General features: G+C 36.6%; 1 protein-coding gene and 1 long non-coding RNA gene across 3 annotated transcripts; one reads left to right on the forward strand and one right to left on the reverse strand.

Annotated features, from left to right (window-relative positions):
* Positions 1-220: 220 nt before the first annotated feature.
* On the reverse strand, positions 221-6,923 carry LOC126955255 (uncharacterized). Its single transcript, XR_007725855.1, has 2 exons — positions 6,724-6,923; positions 221-580 (listed from the first exon to the last, which is right to left on the reverse strand). It is a non-coding gene; the product is annotated as an uncharacterized LOC126955255 (long non-coding RNA).
* Positions 6,924-6,958: 35 nt separating this feature from the next.
* Positions 6,959-19,885, forward strand: COMMD8 (COMM domain containing 8). Of its 2 annotated transcripts, none has more exons than XM_050791628.1 (5): positions 6,959-7,149; positions 10,449-10,604; positions 14,063-14,215; positions 17,543-17,698; positions 19,092-19,885. In XM_050791628.1, exons 1-5 carry the CDS (start codon positions 7,084-7,086, stop codon positions 19,110-19,112), a joined length of 552 nt encoding a protein of 183 aa, XP_050647585.1. In that variant the 5' UTR covers positions 6,959-7,083; the 3' UTR covers positions 19,113-19,885. The 2 variants fall into 2 exon arrangements, with proteins under 2 accessions (XP_050647585.1, XP_050647587.1); XM_050791630.1 differs by having other exon boundaries at positions 14,063-14,209.
* Positions 19,886-20,190: the final 305 nt, after the last annotated feature.

Here is a 20,190-nt window from a genome sequence, read left to right on the forward strand (position 1 = left end):
CTTTGAACTTTAAGCCCCTTTCCTCTCAATAGTTTATGAACAGGAATAATTTTATGCAGATTGCCATGCAAATAACTAATTACATATATATTGCAACACATCTAATTAAGGTGAACAAATTAGTCAACTTCAAGTCATAGGGTAACCTGAAAAGCAGGTTTGAACTGAAGAAATAAATGTGAAAAGAAGAAATACAGACCATTTCCTTTTATTAAAGGAATAATGAACTAACATCTTTTCTTTATTCCTATAACATTTTGTTGGAAATTGTAATTACTGGAGATACAGTTGTCAGTTCATAGGTAGTAAAAGTACACAACCCCAGAATCTGGGGAAAAACAAATGTTTTTCATCTGAAATTAACTAGTAAAACTCAACTCATAATGACGGAAACTAGTAATGCCTAGAGTAACCCTCTGGGACTGAAAGTTCTAGTATTTCCTGAATCTTGGTCAAGACTCCACATGAAGTAATTACAAAGGTATGGCATCTAGTAAAATGGAGAATCAAAGAAACACAGAATTTTTTTCTGCACAGTCAAGAGAAAAGGATGCTTTCTTCTTTCTTTCACTGGAAACATCTGTGGAATGAAAGACGGCCATTAGGTCATGACAATTTAAAGAAAAAAAATTAATTTAGGTCTATTCCATTTTCTTTCATTCAGTCTTACATTCGCTGAGCCTCCTTATGATCTGTAATTTGGCTGACTAAAAGAACTTGTGGATCAAGATACAGCATCCTACAGAAAAACAATTCCTACTCTGTGACATTCTAGCTTATCAATCAGTCTCTTGAGAGTTTGGTTACAATGAGTCAGTCTCTTCTGAATGAAATGACAAGCTTAAGTTTGGGGACCTAAAAAGCTGAAAAACTCTAAATTCGTATATTCCAGAGGCTTACCTAAACAGTTAGCTAGCCAAGTTCACCTCCTTGACTTCTCTCAGATATAACTGCTATAATTACAAATTTTAATCTAAGCTGATTGTGGCAATAAAATGAAAAGAGATAGATTGGATTACTAGGCTCTCAGATTTTCCTCTTAATATCAATCTGAATTGATATATTTTTGAGGCAGATGCAAGACATTAGTTGGATCCCAGTTTTATATTTTGCTAGTGGTAACTGCAAGCCATGAAGGATGATGGCTCCTCATGAAAATGTAAAAGACAATTGCTTACAGTGTTTATATGAGGATTTCTTCTATGAGAAATTCTCTTTTATGTTTTAAAAGGCATGATTGTGGTAAAAAGAACAATACATTTATTAAAATTCTTTTCTTTCTGCGCACACAGCTAAGTTAGATTTCCAAAATTTCCTTACAATTGCATGCTGCCATGAAATTGGGTTCCAGGTGATGAAATGCAGGTAGGAATGATACACTAAATTATATCTATGTCTAGCACATAAAAACTCCCTCCGTAATCCTTCATATTCTACCTCTTTCATATGCAGCCAATTCCAGAATAAAGAGAATTCTGAGTCTTAGAGAATAGAAGAGCCACCTTAATGCCTACACCTGTATGCATCAGACTGTTAGGTAAGCGCGCGCGCACACACACACACACACACACACACACGAAAAAGAAGAAGATTATGTTAAACTTCTAAAATTTTGCAGTTTTATTAAACTAATTAACCATTAAACTAACTAACCATCTGACTAATACAGATACTGGAATAAGGAGTGAGAGGCTACTGTAATATAAACTAAAATATGTGGTTGCTTAGTGATTATCAGCAGGCTAGAACTCTAGGGATTCATATTATGTAGTGCCTAAGACAACTCAACAACTGGGCAGGCTGATTCCATTCCAATGGAGGCTGCAACTGTCGAGAATGGGGTAAAAAACAGATTATCATCAGTGTAATTGGATGTTGTTGGTGATGTTTAGCAAGATACTGGAGGAAGGGGCTGAGTTCAGGTAAGACCTGGCTGGTTTGAAAGAAAAATTAAAGTGAATCATTAGAGTCAAAATTTATCATAGCTATCTTAAAATATTTAAGATTTTTAAATAAAACTTGAGTGAAAAATGCAGAAAAATTAAAAGAAGAAAATCTAAATCATCTATAATCTCCCAAATGAAAGAAAACCATTGCTAAAATTTTGTATATTTCTGTGCTTAGGAAATTGCACACTACACATGCACACACACACACACACGCACACACACAGATACCCAGCACACCATGGATAACACAGAACAAATAGATTTGAAACATAACTCTTTTCCCAATAGTTATTGTGAGCAAGTTTATATTCTATTAAGTATTTTTATATAAAATCACTTTTTTGTGGCTTCATTTTATGTTATAATATCATTTATGAAGCCAATAACTTATTACTAGTTATTTGCTATTGTAAACAATGTATAAATGAATATTCTTGGAGCCAAATATTTTTTTCTTAGGTATTTTGGGAACTGGAATTTCTTTTCTTTTTTTTTTTTTTTTTTGAGAGGGAGTTTCACTCTTGTTGCCCAGGCTGGAGTGCAATGGTGCAATCTCAGCTCACTGCAATCTCCACCCCCTGGGTTCAAGGGATTCTCCTGCCTCAGCCTCCCAATTACATGCATGTGCCACCACACCCAGCTAATTTTGTATTTTTAGTAGAGATGGGGTCTCTCCATGTTGGTCAGGCTGATCTCAAACTCCTGACCTCAGGTGATCCGCCCACCTCGGCCTCCCAAAGTGCTGGGATTACAGGCATGAGCCACTGCACCCGGCCTGGAACTGGAATTTCTAAGTCAAAGAGTATGTACATTTAGAAAACTTTATAAATGCAACCACAACCCTCTAGAAAAATTGCCAATGGCAATGTATAGGAATGCCTATTTTTAAAATTTACACTATTATTTTATAATTTTGTCTTTTAATTTTTACCATTGAGATCATAAGTATAACCTAAGACTACAGGCCTGTGGATGCAAATAGGGAGTTATTAACTATAATGCTTATATTAGAGGGATCAGAATGAGGGATGTTGACATGAAGCCTGCCATTAAAAAGGCTTAAATAAGGGGGAAGTAGAGTAATATTTCACATAGATGTCCATGTAGGTAGTCCTGAGTCAACAAGGCATCAGGCATGGGTTCAACAATGTCAGGTACCTTAATTCCATCCTGTTGCCTCTCTGTACTTGGCCCATGGCCTCCCTGTCCAAAAACAGCATCATTTGAGTTCTAGGAAGCAAGATGGAAGCAGAAACAAAGAAGAAAAAGGCAAATGGTATATTTGGGTTCTCCTTAAATAAAAGGTACTGATAAGTGCTACACAGTTCTTCCATTTTTGTCCTATTGACCAGCACTTGGATACCACCCACCCCAGATGAAAGGGAGGCTGGGATATGTACGTTATTTTATTTGAGCTTTGGGACAACTTTATTAAATAAGTGATAGTTTTATCCCTATATTTAGTAGAGGGAACTTAGGTATGAGAGTTTATCCAACCTGTCCAAGGTTATGTGGTTAGTAAGTGGTAGAGACATAACTGGAATCCAGGTCTGTCTGACTCTAGACCCTGTACACTTAATCACCACACCATTGCACCTCAAAAAGTCTTTCACCAACAAAGAAGCTATAGACTATGGCTCTGTCTCTTGTTCAGGGCATAAAACCTCATGCTGGCTTGGATGACAGATGCTTTACTATATCTTTTAGTCTGCATTTCACTTCTACAAGCATCTCTTTCTCTTCCACAAGCATCCGATCCACCATCAACTTCTATAGGTCTTAGTTCCAAAATATATTTTGATTCTTTCTATTAGTATCTAGTTCCTGCTACCACCATCTATCATCTAAGCCCCTGGAATTCTACAGTCTGGGGGTAGAAATTAGGCCATATTAACTCTAATGTCTATATTAGTTAGAATAAGTCTGGAGTAGTCTCCAAATTGGTTCCCCATGTTTTGCTCTTGCACTCTAAGATCTGTTTTGCATAGTATATTTTCCAGTTTACTGAAAAATAATTTGCATAGTATAATTATTTTCCAGTTTCCATAGTATAATCATTTAAAAATGTAAACCACATTATGTCAATTAACTGGTCCAAATCCATGCCCACATCTCTGGGATCTTCTTTACCAAATCCATGCCCACATCTCTGGGATCTTCAAGGCCTGTCCAGTCACACAGGCCTTGGATCATCATGCTGAATAAGGCAGGCTTTCTCTTACCTCAGGGCCTCTGCATTCTGCTCACAACTATTTTTCCCTAGATGTTGCCTTCATGTCTTTTCAGCCTTTATGCCTTAGTATAAATGCCATTTGTTAGCTAGGTGCTTTTTGACCAATCTAAGGTATATTTCCACCATCCCTTTATATTACATTACTGTTTTATTTTCTTAAAGATACTTCTCAGTATATTTCATTATCTTAGTTATCTATTTGTTCATTATCTAAGCACTTCTTCTCCCCTGAAACCAGAAGGTAAATTATTGTCCACTGCTTGCATTCCCAGAGTCATTAGAGCATCTAATCAATGGTAGATGTTTAATCAACAATTGTTAAGGAATGAGTGAATGAATGAATTTCCCAAGGCATGGCGCACAAAACTCTTGCCTCCTTCCACCTCAAAACAAAAACTCTCGAGGAAACTAACTTCAGAAAAAGAGTACCAAATTATTTCACAAATAGCAAGCTTGAATTCCAGTGTAAGCTCAGCAAGTGCACACATTGGGGTTTACCTGAGATCTTTGTATATCTCTCCCAACTGTAAGCACTGATCTACATCACCTATACAGCACTATATAGCTGGCTAGTTGGGTTTTAGATGCAGATCACATCTCTAAGGCAGTGACAGTTCACCAGGAGGGTAACGTTCTGGAACCCACTAGACTTTCTGGAACCCACTAGACTTTGGCTAGATAACGGTAGAGCAAAGAAGGCCACATAGAAGGGAAAGTAATACAATTTTCTAAGTGCCAGGCCAGACTTCATTTCAAGAACTTTACATATATCAACTTACAACAACCCTGTAAATCCTAAGCTGTCATTATAACCAATTATACAATTTACAGGATTGTTGTAAGGAATGAGAAACACAGAGAAGTGAAAATAGCTTGCCTATATTACATAGATAGTAATTTTCAGAGCCAGGGTTTGAACTTATGAAGTTTAGCTCCAGAGTTCATGCATTTAAAGATTACTATAGTACAAGTAAGATTTGGGAGATGGAGACCAGAATATACCTAGTACAGATGAAACTACACGAGACAGAAATATGTTTTGAAAACCTCTTGGATTATACACATAACATCCTCTTACTAATCAAAGGGCAAATATTAAGCGCTATCTCTCTTGAAAGTTGTTAACTATTTTAGAGACCATATTTGTTACAGCCTAAATTTTGTCCCATCCAAATTCGAGAGAAAAGATCAAATTCTTCTTAGTACTCAGTCCTGCTTGAAAGATGAGTTAGGACCTAATTCTGTTTCCTCTGACTAAACCTTGGACCCTGCCCGGTGTGTCATTTTACCTTATTTAGTCATCTGTTACGTGGCCTTAGGTAAGCCATATCATCTCAGTTCCTCAGTAGGGATAGTCAAGCATGCAGACTGAGACCATCATTTCCGGCCTCAGACCAGTGATTTTGTAACTACTATCTATGTGACCTTACAAAATATATTATTTCAAATTTATTTCCTCATTTGTAATACCCACCGTACAAGACTGTAGTAGGAATTACTAAGATAAAAATATATGAAGTGTTTGACATATAGTAGATGCTTGCAAGTATTTTTCTCTCAATTATTATAATACATAAAATTTAATTTTTTTCCTCAAAATAGACCTTACCCATCATTAGATTTACAGAAAGACTCAGATGAAGTAGTTTTCCAGACTTCTCATTTTAACTATTACTTGGGGAGCTCCTATTCACAAAGTATCTTAAGACAATTACATTTCAGATAGGGGAATGAGTGTTGTGCATCTATCTGCATTAAGAACTAGAAAGTGGTAAATAAGTGAGGGACAGCTAAAATACCATGAAAATTCATGGGAGAAAGAAATTGACTTCACTTTTGAGACGTGAGGCACACAGAGAAAGGACGTATGAGGTAAACCTAGAATGCTGCTAATGAGTAGTTTTTCTCTGCATAGCCCATAGATTGAATACTTTCTCTTCTGCTTCACCATTTTGCACCACTTTTATTATTAAATTTATAAATTAGATTGTAATTCCTGTTTCTGGTCTACTAGTTACTATCCGCTATTGCAGGACATGCTCGTTTTACCATTGAATTCTTCAGCACCTGATTAAAGTAACAGCAGTAATAAGAAATAACAGAAAGGATATTTGGACTTTGAGTTTAGTTCAACATTAACAGCATGGCTCTAGAGTCTGATTGATTCTGTTTAACTTCAGACTGGGCCTCTTACTTAGCTTAGGTCAGTGATTTCTAGGGTTGCCAGATAAAATGCAGGACACCCAGTTAAATTTGAATTTCAGATAGACAAATAATTTTCAGTATAAATATATACAATACAATATTTAGGGGATACTTATAACAAAATATTATTGCTTATCTGAAATTTCACATGAACCGGACATTTGGTATTTTTATTTGCTAATTTCAACAACCCTAGTGACTTCTCTGATCATGTTTGCTTTCTGCAAATGGGGCTGGAAATCGTACTTTCTCCCTAGGATGATCTATGTACAGAACGTTGCTCATGGCAAAACCTTAATTTACATTGCAAATCAGGATACTTTAGTAGAGACTTACGTTAAAACTCTGGGAGAATGACCATGCCCAGGCACCCAAAAAGATGGTTACATTTATTCGAAGGTTTTCTAAAGAGTACAGAGAAAGTTCAACAGAACCCTGAACAAAGGTACAAACTGCGTTGAAAGATACGTAAATGTTCCTTTAAAGTAATAGCACAAGGGTATCTTAGCCACATCACTGCAAACTGCAGACTCCCTGGTTACGTGGAAAGCGGTAGTTCGGCCTCTGCGCAAGCGCACAGGGACTTCTTGGTTCTACACCACGCCCCTCTCCGCCGGAGACAGTCACGTGGGCGAACCGTAGCTTTAGACAAGAGCCAGCCTTGTCACGTGACCCAGGCCCCAGCTTCGCGCAGGGATGGAGCCGGAAGAGGGGACGCTCTTGTGGCGGCTGCAGAAGCTGCCGGCCGAGCTGGGCCCGCAGGTGAGGGAGGGTACTGGGGGAAGCGGCGCGGGGCCTGGGCTTCGGGACGGCCCGGCGTGCGGATCAGGCCGGGTGCGACCCAGACGCCTTCGCAAGCTCCCTAGGAAAGGGAGGAGGAAGGGGCGTGATTTCGGGTGGTTGGTCCCCGCCTTCCCTGGGGAGCCTAGGTGGGCAGCTTAGGGCGCCACCCCCGGCCTAGAGGTGCAGCTCCAGGGCCTTTGCGCGCAGAAGCGCCCGCACCAGACCGGGCTTTGAAAGCTTATGGCGTTAAGTCGGTGTTTGCTGCTGCTTCGTATACGTTTTCTTCATTCATTCAACACATACCTCCCAAAGGCTCCCTACCTGCCAGGCAGCAGACACAGTACTAGGTGCTGGAATACTATGTGACCTACACCGAAGCGAACCCTGCCCCTCCACCCTTGAGGGTAGTTGGAAGGAAGTGAAATAACTGGGCGGGTTACTTTTGTTAGGGTCGTCCCAAGAGGTGATGTACCCATTGACTTCCAGTCTATGAAACAACCTGGCTTGTGAGAATCTGGAGAAAAGCAACCACATTCGTTTGTTCAGCCAGTTTTTCACTGAGGTCTACCATACATTGAGCGTCCCGATGGGATGAGGTAAAATGGTGAGTGAGACGCACAGCCTGTCACCTGGTGGAGCATCTTTTTTATAAGTCACAATTTTGGTCTTCCTATTTCCTCTGTTCCGTTTACACTGGATAAAGTGTGGGGGAGACAGAAAGGAACTTACCTCCTGTCAGGGTCAAGAAAAAAGAAAACATCCTAATTATTTTCTCTGTTTTTGCAAGTGATGAACCTGAAATGTCAGCAGAAATTATGGCTAACTTGCCCAAGATTGCCCATCCAGAAAGTGGCAGAACTGGAACTTATGCTCAGATCTATTGATTCTGAGTTTTTTATTGGCTTTTGGCTCTCCTTGTCTTCATTCTACCCATTTAGATAAGGTGCATAACCTTTACTATCATATATGTTGATGACTCCTAAATCTCTAGGTTCAGCCAAAATTTTCTTCCTCTATGGTTCAAGAATGCCAGTTAAAAAACAAAACCCCCAAAACCCCAAACCAAAGTCTCTTCCCTGAGTGTCAGGCGTCTGCCACAGGTACCTCAAATTCAGTATGCCCTTGCGTGAGCTCTTCTTTCCCTCTGGACCTACTCCTCCCGTAGCCTCATTTTTGGTTTGTGGCACCACCACTTTCACCCAGCCCCTCAACCTGACGTTCTAGGTTTCATCCATGGCCTCTCCTTTTCACATCTCTTCTACCTCTTTACTGCCTCCATTTTGAGTGTCCTCAACAATTTAAGCCCCTTAATCTTTAATTCCTTAACTGAAAATTGAGGCACCTGGGCTCACCCTCTCTCTTTTCTTACATCTTCCAACCTGTTAGCAAATATATGAAAAAATAATGCAAATGTGTGAATAGATTGCTTCCCGGTTGAGCACTAGGCTCTTTTGCTTTGTACACAGGCCCTTTTTGATTTGGCTCCATCCACCTCTCCAGCCTTGTCTCCTGTCACCCCCTAGGCACCCCCCAAAATAACTTGCTATTCCATAAATCAAGCAGTGTGATTTTACAGTTTGCCTCCTGTGTATATGCCGTTGCTTGTATCTAGAAATGCACTTCTTCTCTCCTGTTTGCTTGGCCAACTACTCATCCTTTTAAGATGGAGTTTTCCTTGCTTCCTCTCTGTGCTCCTTTGTACCTTGTATATACTTTTGTTATGTCCCCATCATTCTAAATTACATGCATTTGTATGTTTGCCTTTTTCGAATGGACTAAAACTCTGTTATGGTAGGGCCTTATTTATTCTCAGTTTCCTCATTTGTAAATTAGGAATAATAGCAATGGTTACTTCAGAGTTGTAATGAGGATCAGTCCAGAGCATGGTACCTAGTTAGGGCTCCATAACAGTAGCTATTATAGTTTCTTTGCCATTAAATAAAGTCATTTCCATGACCTTATTTAGTAACTGGGATGAAGTGTGCATTACATATTTGTGAGTGAATAACAAACATATTCCGAAAAAGAGAATGCTTTTATTTTTCAGTTTGAGTTCTGGGTTTTGCTTTAGCATGGGGATGGTATAGGATAAGCTGTAGAGAATTTTGAATGAATTCAAAATTGAGTATGTTGATTTATGGTAAATAAAAGATCAGTTTGTATAGTATATTAGCCACCATTTGGAAGCAGTTGCTTGTGTTCTGGCAAGTGTGGTGTTAGAGGGAAGGAGTTATTAGTTAAAATAGGGTGGAATATGATTATTTCCAAGTTATTTGGTTCAAATACTACTCTTGTAAGATACAAATAACTTTGAGAAAGATAACCTTAGTATATGTTAAGTGCTTAGAATAGTACTGGCATTGTGTTATCTCAGTTAATAGATGTTGAAGGCATGAATTGGAGGAGGAGGAGTAGTGATAATAATAATAAGGATGGTAACGAGGGTTAGCAATGTCTGCATGTCTTTGTACGTGCCTGGAAGATGTCAAGTGATTTCCGTGTATTCTTCTTCAATCCTTACAGCAAGATTAAGAGAAGAGATGATATCCTCATTTAACACTGGAGGAAACAGACTCGAAGATTTAAATAAAACTTGAAAGTACTGCAACTGGGATTTGAACTGGATAGTTTTATTCAAAAATCCATAGTCTTAATCACTATGTTAAGTTATACATGTGTTAGGCTTTCCATTGCTGATAGTAAGATACTAATAGGATAGAAAGGAATGTAGAAAAAAGGAAAAAAGTACTGAAGACTTTCTGGGAATACATCTAAAGTAACTGCTGAGCTGGGTGTGGTGGTGCTCGCCTGCAGTCCTAGCTACTTGGGAGGCTGAGATGGGAAAATTGCATGAGTTCAGGAGTTGAAGGCCAGTCTGGGCAACATAGTGAGACCCTCAAAAGAAAAAAAAGTATGTTGTGAAAGTGGAGGCAAAGCAAAATGTAGCTTATAGGCCTACAGTAAGAGACTTTAATGTAAGTCCTATCCTTTTGTTTGGTCATTGCTATAAATATATCCTTTATACGTATCTTCCTTTTAGTTTTTTCATTATGTAATTTTTATAAAATTATTTTAGTTTCTGAAGGTCGACATAATAATAGAAAGTCTAGGATTTTTATGAGTTCTAATTTTTAATTAGAATAATCTTAAAAGTGGTTTATACATTTTAACTTAAGCTGGTCTTGCAGATAACATGAACATCTCCCAATGTTTGTTAAGAGGAAGATAAATTTGTTTTATCATTTTACTTATAAGTGCATTTATTTGTGTCTTGCTAGCTTCTTCACAAAATAATTGATGGCATTTGTGGTCGAGCTTATCCTGTGTACCAAGATTATCACACTGTTTGGGAATCAGAAGAATGGATGCACGTTTTAGAAGATATTGCCAAATTTTTTAAAGCTGTAGTTGGTAAAAACTTATCTGATGAAGAGGTAACTTCTCTGCACATTTCTATAACTTACAATAAATAATGCCCAGGTTTCCTTCTGAGTTTTTTTAGAGCAGTGTATAATACAAGGGCCATCATCAGTAACAACAAATACCTTATAATTGTGAATGGAAAAATCTGTGGAAATCCTAGGTTTTTGCAGTTTTGTTTTTGGTTGTTTTTACTCTTTTAATTGTGAAACATTTAAAGCATACAGAAGAAAACAGGAAGTTATATAACTGATACCTACATTCGCATTACCAGTTAAACAGGTGTTAACATTTTGCAATGTGTGTGTTTCTTTCAGAAATAAAGCATTACAGAGGTTACCAAAATTCCCCTATCCCACACCTGGATATCCCACTTTCACCTAGAGATCACCACTCTTGAAGGTGGTGTTCATGTTTTGTATTATATATTGTATGTATGTTTGAATCTTTGAGTATATTGAATTATTTGGGGTATGTAAGTGTATAACTTGTAATAAAATGTAACATATGTCTGCACTTGTAAATTGTTTTAAACGCAGCATTGTGTTTTACATTGATAAACGTGGATCTAGTGTATTTTAAATCCTTGTATTTGATGATAGAAATTAAATAAGATTTATTTATCTCCCTACTAATAGTCATTGCTTCTTTCATTATTACAAGTAATGCTGCTATAAACATTCTTTACATGTCTTCTTGTTCACACTCACATCAGCTTTTCTGGGGTAGATATCTTGAAGTGAAATTGCATGGTCGTAGGATATCCTTCTTCCACTGAATTACTTTTGCATCTTTGTCAAAAATCATTTGACCTTGTGTAGGTTGCTCACTTTTCTGAAAATCAAGTTATTTATGTTTGTCATTGATTTGGATGATATTCTGGATATGAGCGTATTGTTAGAAATATGTATTTTAAATATTTTCTATTATGTGCTTGCCTTTTTACTCTCTTAATGGTGTCTTTTGGTGAAACAAGTTGTGAAATTTAACAAATCTACTTTGTCAATATTTCTTTTGCTGGCTAATACTATTAGTGTTTTGTTTCAGAAATATTTGTGCCGAAGATATGAAGATTCTTGGATGTGTTCTTGTAGAAGCTTTGTTTCTTGTAGAAGATTGTTTTAGCTCTCACATTATGTCACTGATGCATTTTGAATTAATATTTGTGTATGGAATGGAGGCCAAGTTCAAAATTTCCTACATGAATATCCAGTTGACCACTTATTGAAATGACCATCCTTGCCACACAATATTGCTGTGCTGCCTTTATTGTAAATCAAATGGCCATATATTTGTGCCTCTGTATCTTGACTCTTTAATGTATTCCACTAGTCTACTTGTGTGTATTTGCCAATGCTACACTGCTTTAATTACTGTAGAATTAAAGCTAAGTTAAATTATGTCTTAATATCTGGTAATAGAAGACCTTCATTGTCATGCTTCTTCAGGAGTGCCTTGGCTATTATATTTTCAGATAACCCTGTAGAATCAACTTTTCAGTTTTAACCTACAAACCTGCTGGATTTTTGATGGAGATTGCACTGAATCACTAGATCATTTGTGGGGAGAATTGACAACAACATTTAGCTTTCCAAAGTTATGAACATGGGCAGCCCTCTATTTAGAGGGCTTTGGTTTCTCTATTTATTTAGAGGGCTTTGGTTTCTCTCTCGTATTTTGTAGTTTTCAGTGTTGAGCTCTTGCAAATATTTTTTATTTCTGAGTAAATGATGTTTTTGATCTTTAATTTTTAGTAGTTTTTTGCTAGTATGTACAAACAGTTGATTGTTATATACCTTGTGTCCCACAGCCTTTCTAAATTTGTTTACTGTATCCAATTGTATATAGATTTTTTGGGGGGAGATTGTATATAATAATTTTCTTTTTCAACTTTAACATCTTTCATTTATTTTTCTTACCTTTGTGCATTGGCTAACACCAGCAGTCAGTGTTTCTTTTAAAAAAGCAGGCATAGTAGATATATGTCTATTCCTAACTTTAGGGAGAAAGTGTTTACTGTTTCACCATTTAGTATGTTAGCTCTGTGATTTTATAGATATCCATTGTCAGACTAAAGAAGCATCCTACAATTCTAATTTTGCTGAGAATTTTTACCATGAATGGATACTGAATTTTATCAAATGCTTTTCCCTGAATTTGTTATTGTTTCTTATTTATTTTGTTAATGTGATTTTTGAATGTTAAACTAAGGCTGCACTGCCAAAATAAACTCCATTTGATCATGATGTATTATCTTTTTTATATATCTCTTGATTTGGATTGCCAATATTTTGCTTAGGATTTTTATATCAATATTTGAGTGATATTGGCCTAGGTGTTTTTTTTTTTTTTTTTTTTTTCTTTTCCTCTTGTCAAGGTGTCAAGTTTTATTCTGGCCTCATGGAATGAATTGGGAAGAATTTTTTTTTCCTCTTCCTGTTCACAGGAAGAATAAGTGAGATTAATTTTATTTATTTATTTAGTGTTGTGCTACTCAATTTTCACACATTCGGAAATTTTTTGGTTACCTTTTCTCGTTAGTCACGACTTCATTACCCAGTAATAAAAATATAAACAGTATTATTTAAGTTCTTTGAGATCTGATGTGGTTTGCTAAATGGCTCAGAATATGGTACATTATGGTGAATGTTCCATATACATTTGAAAATAATGTGTACTCTACAGTTGTCAGGTATAGTATTGTATATATTGCTAAGGTTAGGTAGAATACATTTTTTCAATTCTTCTATATCCTCATTGATTTTTTTTTGTTTCTTTGTGTCAGCTATTGAGAGTTGTATTAATACCTCTAATTGTGAATGTGGATTTATTCATTTCTTTTAGTGCTGCCAAGTTTTGAAGCTATGGTGTTAGGTACTCAGGAATTTATGATTGTTGTGTCCTTCTGTTGCATTGCCCTTTTACTGTCCTTCTGTATTTCTTGTAACACTTCTTGCCTTAAGGGCTACATTGTCTGATATATTAATACAAGTTGAGTATCCTTTGTTTGAAATGCTTGGGACCAGAACTGTTTTGGATTTCAGATTTTTTTGACTTTGCAATATTTGCATTATACTCACCAGTGCAGCATCCCTGCTAAAAAAAATCTGAAATCTGAAATCTCAACTATTCAAATGAGCACTTCCTTTGAGCATCCTGTCAGTTCACAGAACTTTTCCCGTTTTGGGATTTGAGATACTCATCCTGCGTGGCTGTATCAGCTTTGGTGTTTTCCAGGTGTATTCATTTCCACGCTGCTGCTTCCATCAGTCCTTTTTCTTTACTCTCTATTTTGCAGAAATTTGTTAAAACTTATTTTCTGGTTACTCACTCTCATCTTAGTCTTTTTTATAGTTACAGAAGTATTTCTTTTTTTCTTTTACTGTTGCTTTAAAAGTGTGCAAAAGGAGAGTGGAATTGTGTTTTTACGTTTTAAACAGAAAGCCCCTTTTGTCTGTTTTTATTTTTATAGATATTTCAGCAGTTGAATCAGTTGAATTCATTTCATCAAGAAACTATCATGAAATGTGTGAAAAGTAGGAAAGATGAAATCAAACAGGCTCTGTCAAGAGAAATAGTTGCTATTTCCTCTGCACAGCTGCAGGATTTTGATTGGCAGGTAAAGGTAAGAGTCTATGAGTACGTGTATTTTTAATTTCATTTTCTGGATATAGACAAATATCTTTATAATATCATGTATCTAAAATTTGTTATTTTGGGAATGTATTATCCCAAAGAAATATCAAAGATAGTTTAAATTACACCTTACATTAACTTGGGCATAAGTACACTACAAACATCTAAGCCACGTGTAATAACATTACATTGATAATAAATTTAGTTAGATCTGTAAATCATTAAATGTCATAAGTGATGGGACAGCATATAGTCAACATATAGATACATACATACATACATATATATATATAATTTATTTTTTGAGAGAGAGTCGTGCTCTGTCATCTAGGCTGGAGTGCAGTGGTGCAATCTAGCTCGCTGCAACTTCTGCCTCCTGAGTTCAAGCAATTCTTCTGCCCCAGCCTCCTGAGTAGCTGGGTCTATAGGCATGTGCCACCACACCCAGCTAATTTTTGTATCTTTGGTGGAGATTTGGGGTTTTGCCATTTTGGCTAGGCTGGTCTCAAATCCTGGCCTCAAGTGAGTGATCTGCCAGCCTCGGCCCCCCAAAGTGCTGGTTTTACAGGCATGAGCCATCCCACCTGGTCAACATATATTTTTGACCACAACTTTCTAGACTTCATAGCTTTCTTAAGACTGGTAAATGTGATTCTACCTCTAGGAGGAAAACCTGTAAGATACTATTAAAACATCAGTTTTTAATACATTTTGGAGAGTCACTATCAGTAGAGTTCATAAAGAACAATCTCAGACCCACTTTTTGTCCTTATAAGATACCTAGACCAGTAGATGAAGAGGAAACAAATAATTTTGTTTCTTGATTTTAGCATGACCCTGGATCAAGTGCCTTACGTTGTATATATGGATTAAGTAAAGAAAAATGTGGGAAGATAATAGGTGGGTTCATAATCAGATAAAGAACTAAGCAAAGACAGATGAATGTGTATTAGTTAAGAAGTCTGTGTGGCTCTGGTCTTGGCCTGGTCATTTTCAACATTTTTATGAATATTATGCTTATCATATCTGAAGGTGATATAAAACTAGAGCTATAACACGTGTATAATGTGACACAAAGTTTAAAATTATGTAACAGCTAATTACATCAATGACCAAATGAATCAAATAGGCAACCTAAACAGAGGATGTTTAATTTAAATATTTAAATTTTATACATTTAGTTTCAATTTCAGATTTCATATTTTTATAAATATAAAAGATAAAGGAGGCCAGGTGCGGTGGCTCACGCCTGTAATCCCAGCACTTTGGGAGGCTAAGGCGGGTGGATCACTTGAGGCCAGGAGTTCGAGACTGGCCTGGCCAACATGGCAAAACTGCAACTCTACTGAAAAAATACGAGTATTAGCTGGGTGTTTTGGTATGTGCTTGTAGTCCCAGCTACTTGGGAGGCTGAGGCACGAAAATTGCTTGAACCTAGGAGGTGGAACTTGCAGTGAACTAAGATCATCCTGCCACTTCACTCCAGCCTGAGCACCAGAGCGTGACTTTGTCTCAGAAAAAAATAATAAAGGATAAGAGAGAGATGTTAATGGTAGCATATATGAGAAATGTTTATTTTGGTTTATCAAAGTATAGCTTCATTCGTGTTGATTCAGGCCCATATTTTGTTGGTAGAAATGCAGTTCTTTTTTTTTTTTTTTGAGTTAAGAGTTTCACTCTTGTTGCCCAGGCTAGAGTGCAATGGCAGGATCTCAGCTAACTGCAACCCCACCTCCCAGGTTCAAGCGATTCTCCTGCCCCAGCCTCCCGAGTAGCTGGGATTACAGGCATGTGCCACCACGTCTGGCTAATTTTGTATTTTTAGTAGAGATGGGGTTTTGCCATGTTGGTCAGGCTGGTCGTGAACTCCCGACCTTAGGTGATCCGCCCACCTCAGCCTCCCAAAGTGCTGGGATTACAGGTGTGAGCCACTGTGCCCGGCAGAATTGCAGTTCTTCAAGCAAGAGATAGTGCTAGTACCTTATGTTTCCAATGATAACATCTTTTTAGTGTAATGTCTGTTTAGTTTTGGCTGCCAAACTTAATAGATATTTAAGCAAATTGGACTCCAGCTAGCAAAGAATGACTAGGAACTTAAAATCATGGTGTGTGAAATTGCTTTGAAACACTGATACCATGTACCTGGAAAAGATTAAACCTAGTAGAAACATGACACTTACCTTTAAAAGGCCAAAAGTCATAGTTGGGGGAATATATAAATGCTTTGTGGCTCCAGAAAGTAGGTGAAGGACTAAGGTATATTATTTGCAATAAGATAGGTTTCAATTCAACCTAGGGAAGAACTTTTTAACAAGTATGAATATCTGGAAATAATTGTAACCTCTTCTCGAGGTAGCACGTGCATCATCATTGGTGGTATTTAAGCATAGGGTGAAAAACTATTTATTGGAAATATTGAGGAGGAGAATTATGCATAAGATAGTTAACCTGAAACTGCTACTTCCAGATCTCAGATATTATAGGTCCTGTTTTTGGGTGAGAGAATGGAGGAGATATGTCAAGATTTGATTCTATAGTGTATGTACTACAAGAGAGATCCTTTGAGGTCATTAGGGAAGATGTCCCTTATCATTGCATAAGTAATTTTTTTGCAAGTGGTAGCATTCTAAACAAAGATTCAGTTTTTGTGGATTTTTCTGGCTCAGATTCCAGGAAAATTGAGTTTCCCTATGCTGTCTGCCAAGGAAGCTACAGTGCTCGTTTCAAAAAGTACTAGTATTATAAATATTTGGTTCTTCCAATTCCCCTAGGATATATTCCAGAGAAATAAATTAAGAAGTAAGGTAAGTGTACGGAGTGTTTCTGTTGAGTGGCTCTAATTGAAGATGGTATCTTGATAACATATTTATCAATATTGTGATAGATAGATAGCTGACCATTAATCAAGCATCTTAAGTTCTGAGAGTTTACCAGTATTTTTGGTCTCACTTATCTTTGTACATGAGCTTTCATCTTCTTGTTGCCTTTAATCTTCTTTAAGAATTCTCTGTTTCTTGTACATTAGACCCTTTCATTACTTCCCAGGCATGACTCTGATCTACATACCTGCTTCTGCCACAAGATTGCTGACTGGTTATCTTACTTTCCTACCCATTTCCTCTCCTTTATTCACCCTCCTTTCTCTCTCTATTCTTCAAATATGCTTTAGCATGGATTTAATTTGTTTCTTTCATTTTTCTCTATACTCAACAGCAAATAGTACTTTTAAAAAATGTACTGCTAACTAAACTCTGATGCATATTCAATATGGTTCTTTTTACTATTTATTAATTACTATTTTTCTGATTTTAAACAGCTTGCACTTTCCAGTGACAAGATTGCTGCATTACGAATGCCACTGTTAAGCCTGCATCTAGATGTAAAAGAAAATGGTGAAGTAAAACCATATTCTATTGAAATGAGTAGAGAGGAGCTGCAGAATCTAATACATTCCTTGGAAGCAGCAAATAAGGTATTTGCTATAATTTTGTCATATGATTTGAATGTTTAAGGCTTTTGGGTTTTTTTGAGTTGGAATCTTGCTGTGTCACCCAGGCTGGAAGGCAGTGGCGTGATCTCGGCTCACTGCAACCTCTGCCTCCTGAGTTCAAGCGATTCTCGTGCCTGAGCCTCCAGACTAGCTGGGATTACAGATGCCCACCACCACGCCTGACTGATTTTTGTATTTTTAGTAGAGATGGGATTTCACCATGTTGGCCAGGCTAGTCTCAAACTCTTGACCTCAAGTGATCTACCCGCCTTGGCCTCCCAAAGTGCTGGGATTACAGGCAAGGGCCACTGCATCCGGCCAAACGTTTTAAGTTTTGATTGATGCTCCTAGACTCATAGTTCACTTTTAGTGTTTTTTTCTCCTGATGTTTTATGTTAAGCACAGAAAATACTTTGTTAGTGTGTTCTGAGCTCTAGTTTTAGATATTGATTACAACTTGTAATGTTCAATTACTTAGTTTTGAACATAATGTATTAAGTAATTTTTGAAGGAATAATAGTGCTATTCTAACAGCTGAATTTCTTTTGCTTCAACGCTCATTAATGATAAAAATAAAATTTTTACCTTAGAATAATAAAATTAATTGATTCTGAAGAGTTTTTATGATTAAAAAAAATTACGATCCTGAAGAAAAAGTGGCTTTATTAACTGGACTAATAATAGAAAATTGCTTTTATGATCCTCTATGGAAGACAAAATATGGCCTGTAGTTATTATGACAAAATCAGATTGAGGCAAGGCAGAACTAATGAATGTCGAAAAACTTCACATTTACAGTGGAGTGGCTAAATAACAGTAACTGCTCCTAATGTTTAATAAATGAGAAAAATAATATTTAAACAGTGGAAACTGTTGTGAGGAGGAGTAAAAATAATTATCTTTGTATACGTATGTTTCTTTGTTATTGCTCAGCGTTTTCTTTAGTGATCTCATCTCAGTGATTAAGTCTCAGTAATTCTTACAACCTCTACTGCCCCACTATTTATCTTCTTGATCCTGCTTTTTAAAAACTCCCATAAACTTCAGCTTCTCTCCACACTCTGCATTTGCTCAAACATTGTAGTGCTTTGATCACTGGTCCACATGCCTATTAACCAAACGAGCAGCTCGGGCTTGGCTGGATGGCTGAGTGGGGCTACATGTGTGAAGGGTGCATGTGGTAGAGCCCGATATAAATGGTAACAGATTCTGAACTGTAGATTCTGGCAGGCATATGTCATCAGTTACTGTGTATTGTACTTCCTTGTTATGAGTTCTCCATGCTCTTTTTCAGAGACTTCAAAGCATTTAATATGGAATATATCAGCATCAGTCTTGTATAACCTGATATTTTCTGTTCAATTTGTGTTTTAAGGTGGTCCTGCAGTTGAAATAACTGGCAATGATGAATACCAGTGCTATCAGATTTTATTGCTCCAACTTATATGGCAGAGTGAATACTGTGTGTTCAGAAACGCTGTGATGTCTTGACTGTTGCAACAGGCTGAGAAAGCAGCAATGTTGATATTATAAAGATAAAAATGTATCCACATTCCTTAACAGGAAATTACATGGTTGAGAGGAAATGCATAAAATGAAAGATGAAAAATCTATAGTAGCAGTTTATATTTTCATGATTGTTTTGCCTCATTTATTAAATACTTGAGAAATCTTTAGAGATACACAGTTTTATTGAAAGCTAAAAATAGGTTCTAAAGTAATGTAAAAATGTAAAGCACAAATATACTTGAATATTGCTTAAAGAATTATGTGAATAGCAACATATATTATGGGTATATAATTACTTTGTGATATTTTTAAAAAGTTTTTCAAAGAATGTATAAGCTGCATATATAACTCAGGAGATTCCATGTCTTTCTCATATTTCAGAGGAAAGATTATAAAATATAAAATTTCTTAGAGAACACCTCTTTGTCAGAGATAAACAAGAACAAATACTCTAAACTTACGTGAACAATTTTGAGTTTATGAATTCTAGAAACTAAAGAATACAGAAAAATGAAAATAACAGTTTTACTTCTGCACTTCTATGTTTGGGAAACGTTGCTCTGATAAAAAATAGTTGCCATTGTGCAGTGTGTGTATTATTCAAATATGAGATAAGACTATGTACAGGTCCACTTTTGTTAATAAACTCAATATTGAATACTTTTGAATGTTAAATTCATTGGAAAAACAAACCATTTGTAACCTCAGTTAACTTTAACAACAAGCATTCTGAGCAAATGAAAAGTGTCTTGTTTTATTTTTATATATTTATTTTAAATGACTCCAAATAACTCAGTAGTTATACGTAATTATACATAACTCAATAATACGTAATTAATAGGTGCTTGCTATTTGCAAGCCATATGGCTCATTAGAGCATCATACTATTCTTTGAGGCATCCAGAGCGATTATTACTATTCTCATCATACAGGTGAGGATGGGCTTAGAGAGTTTTCTTTTTTTT

Source organism: Macaca thibetana, chromosome 5 (genome assembly GCF_024542745.1).
Source record: "Macaca thibetana thibetana isolate TM-01 chromosome 5, ASM2454274v1, whole genome shotgun sequence".
NCBI lineage: Eukaryota > Metazoa > Chordata > Mammalia > Primates > Cercopithecidae > Macaca > Macaca thibetana.